At 41.4% G+C, this 14,983-nt stretch overlaps 1 protein-coding gene across 2 annotated transcripts in view; it reads right to left on the reverse strand.

Moving 5' to 3' along the window:
* Positions 1-14,983, reverse strand: part of ABL1 (ABL proto-oncogene 1, non-receptor tyrosine kinase) — a 97,178-nt gene that overhangs the window by 9,649 nt on the left and 72,546 nt on the right. For both annotated transcript variants that reach the window (XM_060757558.2, XM_060757559.2), the window contains exons 7-9: positions 8,509-8,693; positions 3,473-3,625; positions 2,085-2,174 (exon numbers count right to left, since the gene is read on the reverse strand). In XM_060757558.2, coding sequence (XP_060613541.2) covers positions 2,085-2,174; positions 3,473-3,625; positions 8,509-8,693 — 428 coding nt within the window. The remainder of the gene's footprint in view (positions 1-2,084; positions 2,175-3,472; positions 3,626-8,508; positions 8,694-14,983) is intronic.

Here is a 14,983-nt window from a genome sequence, read left to right on the forward strand (position 1 = left end):
TCCACAGCAGACAAGATCACTCTGCTGGCTGTTGAATTGGATCACACGTCAAACACTTCCCAAGTGTATAGGACTGTGTGATGTATCAACAAATAATGCATGCAGTTCCCATTAAGGTGGCCTTCTACAGCTGCCAGATGGTAATTTTGTCAGAACCGATTGTGTTTAAGTGCAGGCCAAGGTCTCGAGGCACTGCACCCAGTGTGCCGATCACCACGGGGACCACCTTGACTGGCTTGTGTCAGAGTCTTTGCAGTTTGATCTTTAAATCCTCGTATCGTGTCAGCTTTTCCAGTTGTTTCTCTGCAATCCTGCTGTCACCTGGGATTGCGACATCGACGATCCATACTTTGTTTTTTAACACGATCGTGAGGTCAGGGGTATTATGCTCCAAAACTCTGTCTGAATTCGGAAGTCCCAGAGTAGTTTGATGTGGCCATTTTCTGTAACTTTTTCCGGCTTGTGATCCCACCCGTTCTTTGTGGCAGGCAGATGGTGTTTGTGGCACAGGTTCCAATGGATCATCTGAGTAATGGTGTTGTGCCTCTGCTTGGAGTCTGTCTGTGATCTTCTTGCAGCAGCTGAGGATGGGATCTATGGTTTCATCTGCCTCTTTGCAGAGTCTACACTTGGGATCTGTTGTTGACTTTTCAATCCTGGCTTGGATGGCCTTGGTTGGAATGGCTTGTTCTTGGGCTGCCAGAATCAGGCCCTCCTTTGTCTCCTTTTTCAGAGTCCAATTTGTGAGCCACAGCCATGTTTTTTCTTTATCAGTTTGGCTCTCCATTTTTCCCAGGAACTGTCCATGGAGAGAGAGCCTTCTTTGGCCAGTGTTCTCTTCTGCTCTGGATTGTGTTTTTACATTATTATTATTACTATTATTACTATTATTACTATTATTACTATTACTATTATTATTATTATTGTTCTTGTAGCCCAGCAATTCTTCAGGAAATTTCGGAAGAGCTTCCTGAATGTGAGAACTGTTCATCAATGAAACTCTCTGCCTCGGAGTCCCCTTCAAGCTGCCCCGAGTCCCCTTCAGGGAGATGGTGGCGGGGTATAAATAATAATAATAATAATAATAATAATAATAATAAATTTTTATTTATACCCCACTACCATCTCCCGCAGGACTCGGTGCGGCTTATAAGAGGCCGAGCCCAAATACATCATAAAACATAACAACGACAGAGCAACAATAAATAATTCATAACAAAGCAAAACAATACAATAATGACACTACGCATTTTAAAAACCTGTGGCAGGGCCAAATGTAAGGATTAAAATTTAAAAATGCTGGGCATATCCAAGGGAAATAGGATGGATATTTTAGGGATAGGTGGGCGTGCAGACAGTTCTAAATCTCTCATAAAGTGCATTTGGGACGTATTGCTTGGGATTCCTTATTCTGGGAAGGCACACTGGAACATCCATGTTTTCACGCTCTTTCTAAAGACTGCCAACGTTGGGGCCTGCCTGATGTCCTTGGGGAGGGAGTTCCAGAGTCAAGGGGCCACCACCGAGAAGGCCCTGTCCCTCATTCCCACCAATCGCACTTGCGATGCATCTGCAGGCCTCTCCAGATGAACAAAGAGATAAATTTATTATTATTATTATTATTATTATTATTATTATTATTGGAGTCTGGTGGAAGCTCCTTTCTTGGAAGCTTTTAAATAGAGTCTGGATGGCCATCTGTTGGGGATGCTTTCATTGTGCTTTTCCTGCATGGTAGGGGGTTGGACTAGATGGCCTCTGTGGTCTCTTCCAACTCTATGATTCCATGAATTCAAGGAGAGGATTTTTTCCCAGGATCTTCCCAGCCTTTGAAGCTCTTAAGAAGAGTTTCCTTTCCTTTTCTCTCTCAACTTATTAGAGATGGATGCTCACTGATCTGGAGTTCTCAACCCCTGCCTTGACTTACCCAAGAAGAAGAAGAAGAAAAAAAAGATAAGATAAGCTTTCCATTATAAGGGGAAAGAAAACGGTGCGTGGGGTTATGCAGATTGGAGCAGCCATGCAGAAAACAAAGCACTTATCTCGCTTCCCACAGAGCGAGAATTACGGGCGATAACATGTACCTTCAGAGATGCTGGATTCCTGGAACATGGTCTCAAAAGCTTGGTGGATTTCCGCGAAGGAAGGCCTGTCCGAGGGGCTCCACTGCCAGCCTGGAAAGACAGCAATGTGTTAGCTTAGGTCAGTGATTCTCAACCTGGGGGTTGGGACCCCCAGGGGGGTCGCAAGGGGGTGTCAGAGGGGTCACTGAAGACCATCAGAAAACAAAGGATTTTCTGTTGGACATGGGAGTTCTGTGTGGGAAGTTTGGCCCAATTCTATTGTTGGTGGGGTTCAGAATGCTCTGTGATTGTAGGTGAACTATAAATCCCAGCAACTACAACTCCCAAATGTCAAGATTCTATTTTCTCCAAACTCCACCAGCATTCACATTTGGGCATATTGAGTCTTTGTGTAGTGTTTAGTCCAGATCCATCATTGTTTGAGTCCACAGTCATCTTTGGATGTAGGTGAACTACAACTCCAAAACCAAAGGACACTGCCCACCAAACCCTTCCAGTATTTTCTGTTGGTCATTGGAGTTCTGTGTGCCAAGTTTGGTTCAGTTCCATCGTTGGTGGGGTTCACAGTGCTCTCTGGATGTAGGTGAACTACAAATCCCAGCAACGACAACTCCCAAGTATCAAGGTCTATTTTGCTCAACTCCAGCAGTGTTCACATTTGGGTATATTGGGTATTCATGCCAAGTCTGGTCCAGATCCATCATTGTTTGAGTCCACAGTGCTCTCTGGATGTAGGTGAACTATAAATCCCAGCAACGACAACTCCAAAGTATCAAGGTCTATTTTCCTCAACTCCACCAGGGTTCACATTTGGGCATATTGGGTATTCATGCCAAGTTTGGTCCAGATCCATCATTGTTTGAGTCCACAGTGCTCTCTGGAAGTAGGTGAACTACAACTCCCAAACTCAAGGTCAATGTCCACCAAACCCTTCCAGTATTTTGTTGGTTGTGGGAGTTCTGTGTGCCAAGTTTGGTTCAATTCCATCGTTGGTGGAGTTCGGAATGCTCTTTGATTGTAGGTGAACTTTAAATCCCAGCAACTACAACTCCCAAATGACAACATCAATCCCCCTCCAACCCCACCAGTATTCAAATGTGGGCGTATCAGGTATTTGAGCCAAATTTGGTCCTATGTATGAAAATACATCCTACATATCAGATATTTACATTACAATTCATAACAGGTGCAAAATTACAGTTATCAAAGTATTAAGCCAAATTATGTTATATTTGGGGGTCGCCACAACACGAGGAACGGTATTAAGGGGTCGCGGCATTACGAAGGTTGTGAACCACTGGCTTAGGTGCTACTTCAGCCCCTGCCCCGCTTTCAAGGAAGCCCTTCAGGGAGAGGGAGCTTCTGGCCTCCAAAGGACCCTTCCTTACATGCTCTCATCAGTTGGTAGACCTTCTCTGGACAGCCTTCCGGGCGTTCCATGCGGTAGTCTTTCTCCAGGAGTTCGTAGACCTGCGAGAGGTCGATCCCAGGGTAAGGGGACATCCCGTAAGTGGCAATTTCCCAAAGCAGGACGCCAAAGGCTGCAAAAAGAAGAAAAACAATGGGGTGCTTGGGGGGGTTTCGAGACTGCAGAGACATTAAACAAGAGGAACAAGCCCTTCATCAATCCAGGCATGCCTGACAGGTTGGAATTAGCCTAATTTTCAGTTGACTCGTTCGTCTCCAACCTGAACGCCTCGAGTCCCTTCAAGTCCCGTTAAAGGCACAATTAAGAGACGTCAAAGCAGATTAATGGAAACCTCTGCCTCTGCAAATCAGATATGTGAAATATACACACACTCGGACACAACTTTTGCTCATATTTGCCCTCTCACTTTCCTATTTGAACACTGTTGGAGAGAGCAGGTAATACATATTATTATTGTTGTTGTTGTTGTTGTTGTTGTTGTTGTTCATTCGTTCAGTCGTCTCCGACTCTTCGTGACCTCATGGACCAGCCCACGCCAGAGCTCCCTGTCGGCCGTTACCACCCCCAGCTCCCTCAAGGTCAGTCCAGTCACTTCAAGTATGCCATCTCTCCATCTTGCCCTTGGTCAGCCCCTCTTCCTTTTGCCTTCCACTTTCCCCAGCATCATTCCCTTCTCCAGGCTTGGCTGTCTCCTCATGATGTGACCAAAGGAGTTCCACTTTGTCTCTAGTCTCCTTCCCTCCAGTGAGCAGTCAGGCTTTATTTCCTGGAGGATGGACTGGTTGGATCTTCTCTTGGTCCAAGGCACTCTCAGCACTTTCCTCCAACACCACAGCTCAAAAGCATCTCTCTTCCTTCGCTCAGCCTTCCCTAAGGTCCAGCTCACATCCGTAGGTGACTACAGGGAAGACCATGGCTTGGACTAGGCAATGGATCTTGGTTGCCAGTCTGATGTCTCTACTCTTTACTATTTTATCGAGACTGGACATTGCTCTCCTCCCAAGAAGGAAACGTCTTCTGATTTCCTGGCTACAGTCTGCATCTGCACTCATCTTTGCGCCTAGAAATACAAAGTCTGTCACGGCCTCCACGGTTTCTCCCTCTATTTTCCCTCTATTATTTTCCCTCTATTATTATTTTACTGACACAAAAACACAATATGTAACAGCAAACGAGATATATATGCTGGATTTCATATCACAAAATCACAAGTCGAGCACTTCCCAAACGTCTAGGACTGTGTGATGTATTATTATTATTATTATTATTATTATTATTATTATTTGAAACACAACAAGATGAGTCCACAGCAGACACTCTGCTGGCTGTGGTATTGGATCACAAATCGGACCCTTCCTAAGTGTCTAGGACTATGTGATATATCGGCGAATAATGCGTGCAGATCCCAGTAAGGTGGCCTTTTGCAGCTGGCACATAGTAATTTTGTCAGTGCTGATTGTGTTTAAGTGCAGGCCAAGGTCTTGAGGTGCTGCACCCAGTGTGCCGATCACCACTGGGACCACCAGTTGAAAATACACCAATTTTATTTATTTATTTATTTATTTCGAACACTTTTACCCCGCCCTTCTCAACCCCTGGGGGACTCAGGGCAGCTTCCAATTGGCAACAATTCGATGCCGCATAACAAAATACAAGACAGCAATAATTATAACAATTAAAAGCATAAAACATTAAGACATAAAACATTGAAACAATAAACTTACAGTCCACTGAGCTATTACCAGTCTAGTAGTTATTTATCTAGCCGTATGCTATGGTTGAATACTCCGCTTAACTTATCCATAATCCTTTTCTGAGCCATTGTCAACATTTTCAATTGTCCTTTCTGCCTAATTGCCTGAAGGCCTGGTCCCACATCTACATTTTTACCTTCTTTGGGATGATGATGACCTAATTTCCTCAGGGAGTGAATTCCACAGGCGGGGGGCCACCACTGAGAAGGCCCTGCCCCTCGTCCCCGCCAAACATGTTTGAGAAAAAGGTGGGGCTGAGAGCAGGGCCTCCCCAGAAGATCTTAAACTCCAAGCCTTCCCGACAGATGGCCATCCAACCTCTATTCAAAAACCTCCAAAGAAGGACCCTCCAACAGCTTTGGCAGCCAAGAACGTCTTCATAATATTTAAGAGGAGTCTCTTCTACTACAATAATATTGAAGAGGAGTCTCTTCTATTACAATAATATTGAAGAGGAGTCTCTTCTATTACAATAGTATTTAAGAGGAGTCTCTTCTATTACAATAGTATTTAAGAGGAGTCTCTTCTATTACAATAGTATTTAAGAGGAGTCTCTTCTATTACAATAATATTGAAGAGGAGTCTCTTCTATTACAATAATATTTAAGAGGAGCCTCTTCTACTACAATCTCCTCAACAAGTAGCATTTAAAAAATCATGTCCAAACTTCCAATCTCTCAAACAGACCGGAAAATGACATTTTAGTTTAGAGAGGGAGAGAAACTAACCCACCACTAACCCAGAAGATGCGGCAACAAATCCAGAATGTGTAATGATACAGGAGTTCTCGAAACGCAGCTTTAAAAACACTGGATTAATATGCATTTTCCTGGTACAAAGGCTCCCCCCGTTTGCGATCAGCTCAGCAGCCTGTTCATAATTACTTCCGTCACCCTTTGCCTTCTCTCTCAATGTGAAGAGAAGGCCGCTGCTGACTCGCGTAAGAGGTAAACATAATCTCGTATTACGTGAGACAGAACCGCGAGCCATTTCGGGTCCCTTTGTGAGACCTTTGTCCTCGAGCAGGTGGAGAAGCAAGGTTGCCGTTCGGAAACGAAGAGGAGAAAGGGAACCCAGTGCTATGTAGGAACAAAACTGATCCACCTGGGAAGTGTTTGGTTTTGTACTGTCTGGATGGAATTCAACTCCCCACAATGCTGGGATTGGCACATCGAAAGACCAGTTAAAATACGAGTGAACCAACAAGAAAGTGATAAATAGAGGACGTAAAGAGCGAGAAATGTGTTGCTTCAGAATGATTAGCAAACCCAGATTCTGGGCAGAGGGATGGGGGGGGGGGGACGTACCCAAATCTATGCCCATTTGCATAACAGGCGCATATGTTCACAATACGGATGGCCACAGTTCAGTAGCGGAGCACCTGCCTCGCATACAGAAAACCCGAGACTCCATCTCCGGCATCTGCAGCTAAATGGAGCAGGCAGAAGGGGCTGCGAAGGGCCACTGGATGCGTACTGAGGGGGAACCGGACCTATGGAACTGGCCCCAATGGGTCACTTATCCTCCTTTGGGTCAATACCCCCCCCCCCCAGGGTTCTCTACGAGTGCAAATGGCAGCCACTGAACCTGCGGCTATCTGCATGAAGGCATTTGATAATATTATAATGTAATACAATATAATACTACTAATAATAATATATTATAAGTGTATATTTTATATTACATATATTATGTATAATATTGATAATATTATAATGTAATACAATATAATACTAATACTAATAATATATTATAATTATATATTTGACATTACATGTAATATTATACATAATACTGATAATATTGTAATGCAATACAATATAATACTGATAATAATAATACAATATTATAATTATATGTTATATTACATGTCATATTATATATAATATTGATAATATTATAATTTAATACAATATCATACTCCGAATACTAATACGATATTGTATTTTATATTACATGTAATATTATATATAAGGTTGATAATATTATAATGTAATACAATATAATACTAATAATAATAATACGATATTATAATAGGAAAATGTGACCTATTCTGGCCCACCATCTTTCTGTTTCTTGCTTTAAGGTTTCATGAGAGCCACGTTTGAAAGGGTGTCATAACAGGGAGTCTTGTTTCCCGCTACCTTTCAGACTACAACTCATGGAAGTCATGGGTTCAAATGACAAGAAAAGAGTTTCCACCTGAACATGAGGAAGAACTCATATAGAATATAACTCATAAGAATATAAGAACTGTTCAACAGTGGAACTCACTGCCTCAGGGTCTGGTGGAAGCTCCCTCTTTGAGGGCTTTGATTGAGAGGCTGGATGGCCATCTGTCACAAAGGTGCTTTTCCTTTGTTGCAGAAGATGTTTGGAGATGGTCTTTGGGGGAGTCACTTCCAACGCCAGGAATCTCCATCAACCTGCTAATGTCTATGAGGCTGGGTGGCCATCTGTTGGGAAGACTTCAATTATGCTTTTCCTTTATGGCAGAAGAGGGTTGGACTGGATGGCCTCTGAGGGTCTCTTGCAACTCTAGGAGTATTTGATTTATAGCCAGACTTCTCCGTGAACCTGATAATGTCTACGAGGCTGGGTGGCTATCTGTCGGGAGGGATTATGCTTTTCCAGCCTGGCAGAAGGTTGGACTGGATGGCCTCTGAAGTTCTCTTTCAACCCACGGAGTCTGATTCTATAGCTTGACTTCTCCTTGAACCTGATAATGTCTACGAGGCTGGGTGGCTATCTGTCGGGAGGGATTATGAACCTGATAACTATGAGGCTGGATGGCCATCTGTTGGGAAGGCTTCAATTATGCTTTTCCTTTATGGCAGAAAGGGGTTGGCCTGGATGGCCTCTGAGGGTATCTTCCAAATCTAGGAGTCTGATTCTATAGCTTGACTTCTCCTTGAACCTGATAATGTCTATGAGGCTGGATGGACATCTGTTGGGAAGGCTTTAACTATGCTTTTCCTTTATGGCAGAAGGGGGTTGGACTAGATGGCCTCTGAGGGTCTCTTGCAACTCTAGGAGTCTTTGATCGTATAGCCAGACTTCTCCGTGAACCTGATAATGTCTACGAGGTTGGGTGACTATCTATTGGGAGGGACTGGTAGAAGGGGGTTGGACTGGATGGCCTCTGAGGGTCCCTTCCAACTCTAGGATTCTATGTTGCTTGCCTTGAGCCAGACAATTTGGCCCTCAATCCAACTGCTTTCAGGCTATACGAGGCTCTTACCCCAGACATCAGACTTAATGGAGAACTTGTTGTAAGCGAGGCTTTCTGGCGCGGTCCACTTGATGGGGAACTTGGCCCCGGCGTGCGCAGTGTAGGTATCGCCCGTCATCAGCCGGCTCAGGCCGAAATCGGCCACCTTCACCAGATGGTTCTCCCCAACGAGGCAATTCCGGGCAGCGAGGTCCCTGGGAAGACAGCAGGAGCATGGGTTAGGGAATCCCTCGAGGGAGAAGGAAAGCTAAGCCTGGCATCACTCAGCAATAAGCGGCATAATGGAGAGCGTCTTCTGCAATCTTGTTTTCTTTAGCTAATGAGAGCCTGGTTAATCACCCATTCGCTACAGCCCCAAGAGGCACCCTGCATGTAAAGAAGGAAGCGCTGGAGAGATGCCGTTGTCGTATTATTGCGTGCACACTTTGCCATCCCCAAATGCACACAGAGGCAGGAAACAGGGAAACAAGTGAGGTGTGAAACAAGGCAAGGCCAGCGGTCCTCACGCACACCAGTTGACTCATTTCTCATTATAATACAATAGAATACTACTAATAATAACAATACGATATTATAAGTATGTATTTCATTACATTATAATATTATCAATCTTATATATAATATTACATGTAATATAAAATATATAATTATAATACCTTAGTATTATTATTAGTATTATATTATAATATTATCAATCTTATATATAATATTACATGTAATATATAATATATAATTATAATATCGTAGTATTATTATTAGTAGTATTATACTAATATAATATAGTATGGGGGGAAGGATGGGGTAAAAGTGTACAAAATAAAAAAATAATACAATATCATGCTAGTAATAATAATAGTACAATATTATATAGTTTACAGTACATGTAATATTATATATAAGCTTGATAATATTATAATGTAATACAATATAATACTAATACTAATACTACGATATTATAATTATATAGTTTATATTACATGTAATACTATATTACTAATATATTACAATATTATATTACTAATAATACAATACTATAATTCTATATTTTATATTACATGTAATATTATATATATTGATAATATTATAATGTAATACATTATCATACTACTAATAATACTACGATATTATAATTCTATATTTTATATTACATGTAATATTATATATAATATTGATAATATAATACAATATATTACTACTACTACAAGAGAGGAGATTCCATCTGAACATTAGGAAGAACTTCCTGACTGTGAGAGCCGTTCAGCAGTGGAACTCTCTGCCCCGGAGTGTGGTGGAGGCTCCTTCTTTGGAAGCTTTTAAGCAGAGGCTGGATGGCCATTTGTCAGGAGTGATTTGAATGCAATATTCCTGCTTCTTGGCAGAATGGGGTTGGACTGGATGGCCCATGAGGTCTCTTCCAACTCTTTGATTCTATGATTCTATGATTCTATAATATATTATAATTATATATATTTATATTACATGTATTATTACTAATAATATTACAGTCTAATGGTTTAGTACAATATAGTAATATATAATACTAATATTGTGCTATGGTAATAATATCATATATTGTATTTACATATTATATTACATGTATTATTACTAATAATATTATATTAGTAATATTATATTAGTAATATATAATACTAATATTGTACTATGGTAATAATATAATATATTGTATTTACATATTATATTACATGTATTATTACTAATAATGTTATATTAGTAATATTATATTAGTAATATATAATACTAATATTGTACTATGGTAATAATATAATATATTGTATTTACATATTATATTACATGTATTATTACTAATAATGTTATATTAGTAATATTATATTAGTAATATATAATACTAATATTGTACTATGGTAATAATATAATATATTGTATTTACATATTATATTACATGTATTATTACTAATAATGTTATATTAGTAATATTATATTAGTAATATATAATACTAATATTGTACTATGGTAATAATATAATATATTGTATTTACATATTATATTACATGTATTATTACTAATAATGTTATATTAGTAATATTATATTAGTAATATATAATACTAATATTGTGCTATGGTAATAATATAATATATTGTATTTACATATTATATTACATGTATTATTACTAATAATATTACAGTCGAATGGTTTAGTACAATATAGTAATATATAATACTAATATTGTGCTATGGTAATAATCTAATATATTGTATTTACATATTACTTGTAAGCTGCTCTGAGTCCCCTTCGGGGTGAGAAGGGCGGAATATAAATGTCGCAAACAAACAAACAAACAAACAAACAAATAAATAAATAAATTGAGCCTTTGGGAAGAGAAGCACTTGGATAAGTTACTTTTGTGGTCCGTAAATCCCAGGAAAACAAAACAAAAAACCAGTCAGTCTTGGTTATGGAAGGATGCTGGGAGTCGCAAGTTCAAATTTATGTAGTTTTAACAAGTGCGGAGAAAGTACATGTTCCTGGTGTAGACCTTAAGGCCATCAACTATCAAGAGAAGGCCAAAATGGGGGGCTCAGAACGACAGAAGAGCCTCAAGAAAGACCTCTCTCCTGGAACAGTAATAGACAAAGACACTTCCCGAATGGCCGGAGAATCCGATGTTTCTTTTTTCTTTTCTTTAATACAGGAAAACAAATCAATAGTGTCAGGTCGTTCGCTTACTGATCTGGATTTATATCCCAATATTCAGGCACATGATCAAGGGCGGGCTCTCAATATAATATTGAAAGCACTGCCTAATAACTCTCACAGTCAAACAGGCGAAAGGGAGAGCAAATCTATAAACACAGCACCAGCATTCATATCAAAGCGCTCTGTGTAATGCAAAGTGACAAAAGTTACAGTTGTTTTGTTTCTTTTTTTGGATATGGATCAGAGTAATCTTGAAGGGAGCTTCCTTGTGTACAATGGCTGAGGAAAGAAAAACCTTGCAGAGAAAAAAATTCTTCCTCATACAAAAAAAAATTGGGGAAAGACCAGTGGAAACAGTTTCCAAAAAGTAGGGAGCCTCTTGAAAAGGGATCTAAAGAACTGGGAACAAATTAATGGGGGAGAGGTGGAAAAATCCAGGAGTAATACAAGAGTTATCTGGAAAGTAAGGATAAAAACATGTAGCTCTCGCAGGGAATTTTCTTGGGTGAAGTTGGTCTCACTGCTGAGTAGCAGGAAGCCAGCGGGAGAGAACGAGCAGTGCCAGTCGTCAGTAGCTCATCAACTGGTGTTGTGTTGAAGGTTAGAGATGAGCATCCTCATTCACCTCACTACTTCTGAGGATGCTTGCCATAGATGCAGGCGAAACGTCAGGAGAGAATGCCTCTAGACCATGGCCATATAGCCCGAAAAAACCTACAACAACCCATCCTCATTCAGTTTCTCTCCAAGTACGAAGTACGTGCTGTACGAGGGACATCCAAAAAGTCTCGCAGGAAGTTGGTCTCACTGCCGTGTAGCAGGAAGCTAACAGAAGCAAACGAGCAGTAGCAGTTGTCAGTAGCTCATCGACTGGCATTGTGGTGAAGGTTAGAGATGAGCATCCTCATTCAGTTTTTCTAAAAGTGTGACGTTTGTGCTGTACGAGTGATATCCAAAAAGTAAGGTTAAAAGGCACATAGCTCTCAAACAAAGTTAGTCTCACTGCCGCGTAGCAAGAAGCCAGCGGAAGTGAACGAGCAGTGCCAGTCATCAGTACTCATCGACTGGCATTGTGGTGAAGGTTAGAGACAAGCGTCCTCATTCAGTTTCTCTCCAAGTGCAAAGTTCGTGCTATACGAGGGATATCCAGAAAATACAACTAAAAGGCACATAGCTCTCACATAGAATTTCCTCGGGGGAAGTTGGTATCACTGCTGTGTAGCGGGAAGCCAACAGAAGGGAATGAGCAGCGCCAGTCGTCAATGGGTCATCAACTGATGTTGTGTTGAAGGTTAGAGATGAGCATCCTCATTCAGTTTTTCTCTCCAAGTGCAAAGTTCGTGCTGTACGAGGGACATCCAAAAAGTAAGGTTAAAAGGCACATAGCTCTCGCAGAAAGTTGGTCTCACTGCCATGTAGCAGGAAGCCAGAGGAAGTGAACGAGCAGTGCCAGTCGTCAGTAGCTCTTCAACTGGTGTGTTGAAGGTTAGAGATGAGCATCCTCATTCAGTTTCTCTAAAAGTGCAAAATTTGTGCTGTATGAGGGATATCCAAAAAGTAAGGTTAAAAGGCACATAGCTCTTGCAGGAAGTTGGTCTCGCTGCCGTGTAGCAGGAAGCTAACAGAAGCAAATGCGCAGTACCAATTGTCAGTAGCTCATCGACTTGCATTGTGGTGAAGGTTAGAGATGAGCGTCCTCATTCCGTTTCTCTAAAAGTGCGAAGTTCGTGCTATACAAGGGATATCCAGAAAGTACGATTAAAGGGCACATAGCTCTCACGTAGAATTTTCTCGGGGGAAGTTGGTATCACTGCTGTGTAGTGGGGAGCCAACGGAAGGGAATGAGCAGTGCCAGTCGTCAGTAGCTAATCAACTGGTGAATCCCTGGATTGGACTAAGGTACAAGAGATGTGTGTACTCAACGAACATCTAGTGACACTTTTGCAGGGATTTCTGGTGGTGGGGATTGGCAATCGGGGGATACTGTGGAATCATGGGGAGATCTAAGTCTTGACAAAAGGTGGAAGAGTTGGAGGGATGGGTGTTGGCGTTCAGCTGTAGAAGCTAAACCAGCTGAGAGTGATGATGACGGGGTGGAGGGCAGCTCATCATCGGGTGAAGAATTGTAGATAAAAGGAAACACCAAAATGTTAGAACTTTGCAGAAGGCAAAGTGTTGGTTTCGCGCCTTGGGTTTTGTCACTGCCGCTTTTGTGTTGGGCTTGGGTCCTGGATCTGCAGGTTGCTGTTTCTTCCGGCTTGGATTCCTGTGAGTGCGGTTTTTCCTCCTTCCTTGACTTCGGACTGCTTTTGACGACGCTGACGCTGACTACGTGGACTTTGGAACCTCACAACTTCGACCTTGGCTTGTTTCGAATTTGGACTGTTTTTGACTATGCTTCACGGACCTTTGTTTGCTTACCCTTTATCTGATGCTCTATTTTGGGTGACTTTGGGCACTACTCAGTTTAATCCGGATTATATCTCTGTTTAATCCGGATTATATCTCTGTTTAATCCGGATTATTTCCTAAGTTTGTTTTTTGAGCTAATCTTTGCAGCTACTTTTGAGTTTTGACCGGAGGCACTGAAGTAAGTGTCTCTGAGTCCTTTGCTTGATTCAATAAACCGCACTAACGGGAATCCAAGCCGAGTTCAAACACAAGTTTCTTATGGACATACTCCAGAGTCTGGCTCTTTAAGGCTTCTGAGTTCAATTTGTTTTTTGAGTTAATCTTTGCAGCTACTTTTGAGTTTTGACCAGAGGCACTGAAGTAAGTGTCTCTGAGTCCTTTTGTTTGATTCAATAAACTGTTTCTTTTGGACATACTCCAGAGTCTGGCTCTTTAAGGCTTCTGGGTTCCAACAAGTGGTTGACTTCCTTTGGTTGGGATATTTGAAGCCAGCCCTCCCACTATCTCGCACCCAGCGACTCTCATCTGTTCACTCAATTGAAGGAACACCTGGGTGGGAAACACTTTTTCCGACGAAGAGGAGGTGAAAATCGAAGTGACGGACTGGCTGAAAAAGGCGGAAGGAAACTTGTATGACACAGGCATCAAAAACGTGTCCCACGGATGACAAAATGTATTGAACTCAATGGTGATGATGTGGAAAAATAATGTAATACCTAGGGTACAATCCATGTCAGATTTATTAAAATATATTCATTTTTTAAAAACATCTTGTAACCTTATTTTCTGGATAACCCTTGTATTATGTGATGGGGCCAAGAAGCCAAAGTGGTTGACAACGTTCCTCCCTGACAATGGTAAACAAACTGGCAGAATATGGAAGAGAACGAGATGGGGGGGGGGGATTAGAAAGTAATGCTTCTAACGCCATGTCATGCTAAATTGGAAATTGATCCAATGACAATGCTTCGCAGGCCTCTGGCAAGAGATATGAATCTCCTTCTCAGCGGCGCTTGATCTTCAAAAAGCTCCTCGCAGAGCCAGCAGCGGCAAACTCCGTGTTCGATAAGAGCGAGTCCTGCGAAAGGGCATGTTAATTTGTCACACCGTGCCATCCAGCTTGTACCTCGTTTCTCATCAGCGACTGTGCCGTGGATAACAGAAAAGCACCGGGTCATTAGCACTCATTCTGTTTCTCTCTCTCTTCCCCCCCATACTGCTTGATTAATTCGTTCAGCAATTTGAAGGTCTCAGAAAGGGGCATGATGGCACCCAAAGATACTTAGTCGGTGGCTGTGAGAATGGAGAGTTTGAGAGGAAAAGGAAAGTGGTGGATAGCATGAGATGTGAAGGAAGACAAAAAGGTTTGCTCTCATCATTGGTGGTTCCTAGTGA

The sequence above is a fragment of the Anolis sagrei genome, chromosome 11 (assembly GCF_037176765.1).
Source record: "Anolis sagrei isolate rAnoSag1 chromosome 11, rAnoSag1.mat, whole genome shotgun sequence".
Classification (NCBI taxonomy): domain Eukaryota; kingdom Metazoa; phylum Chordata; class Lepidosauria; order Squamata; family Dactyloidae; genus Anolis; species Anolis sagrei.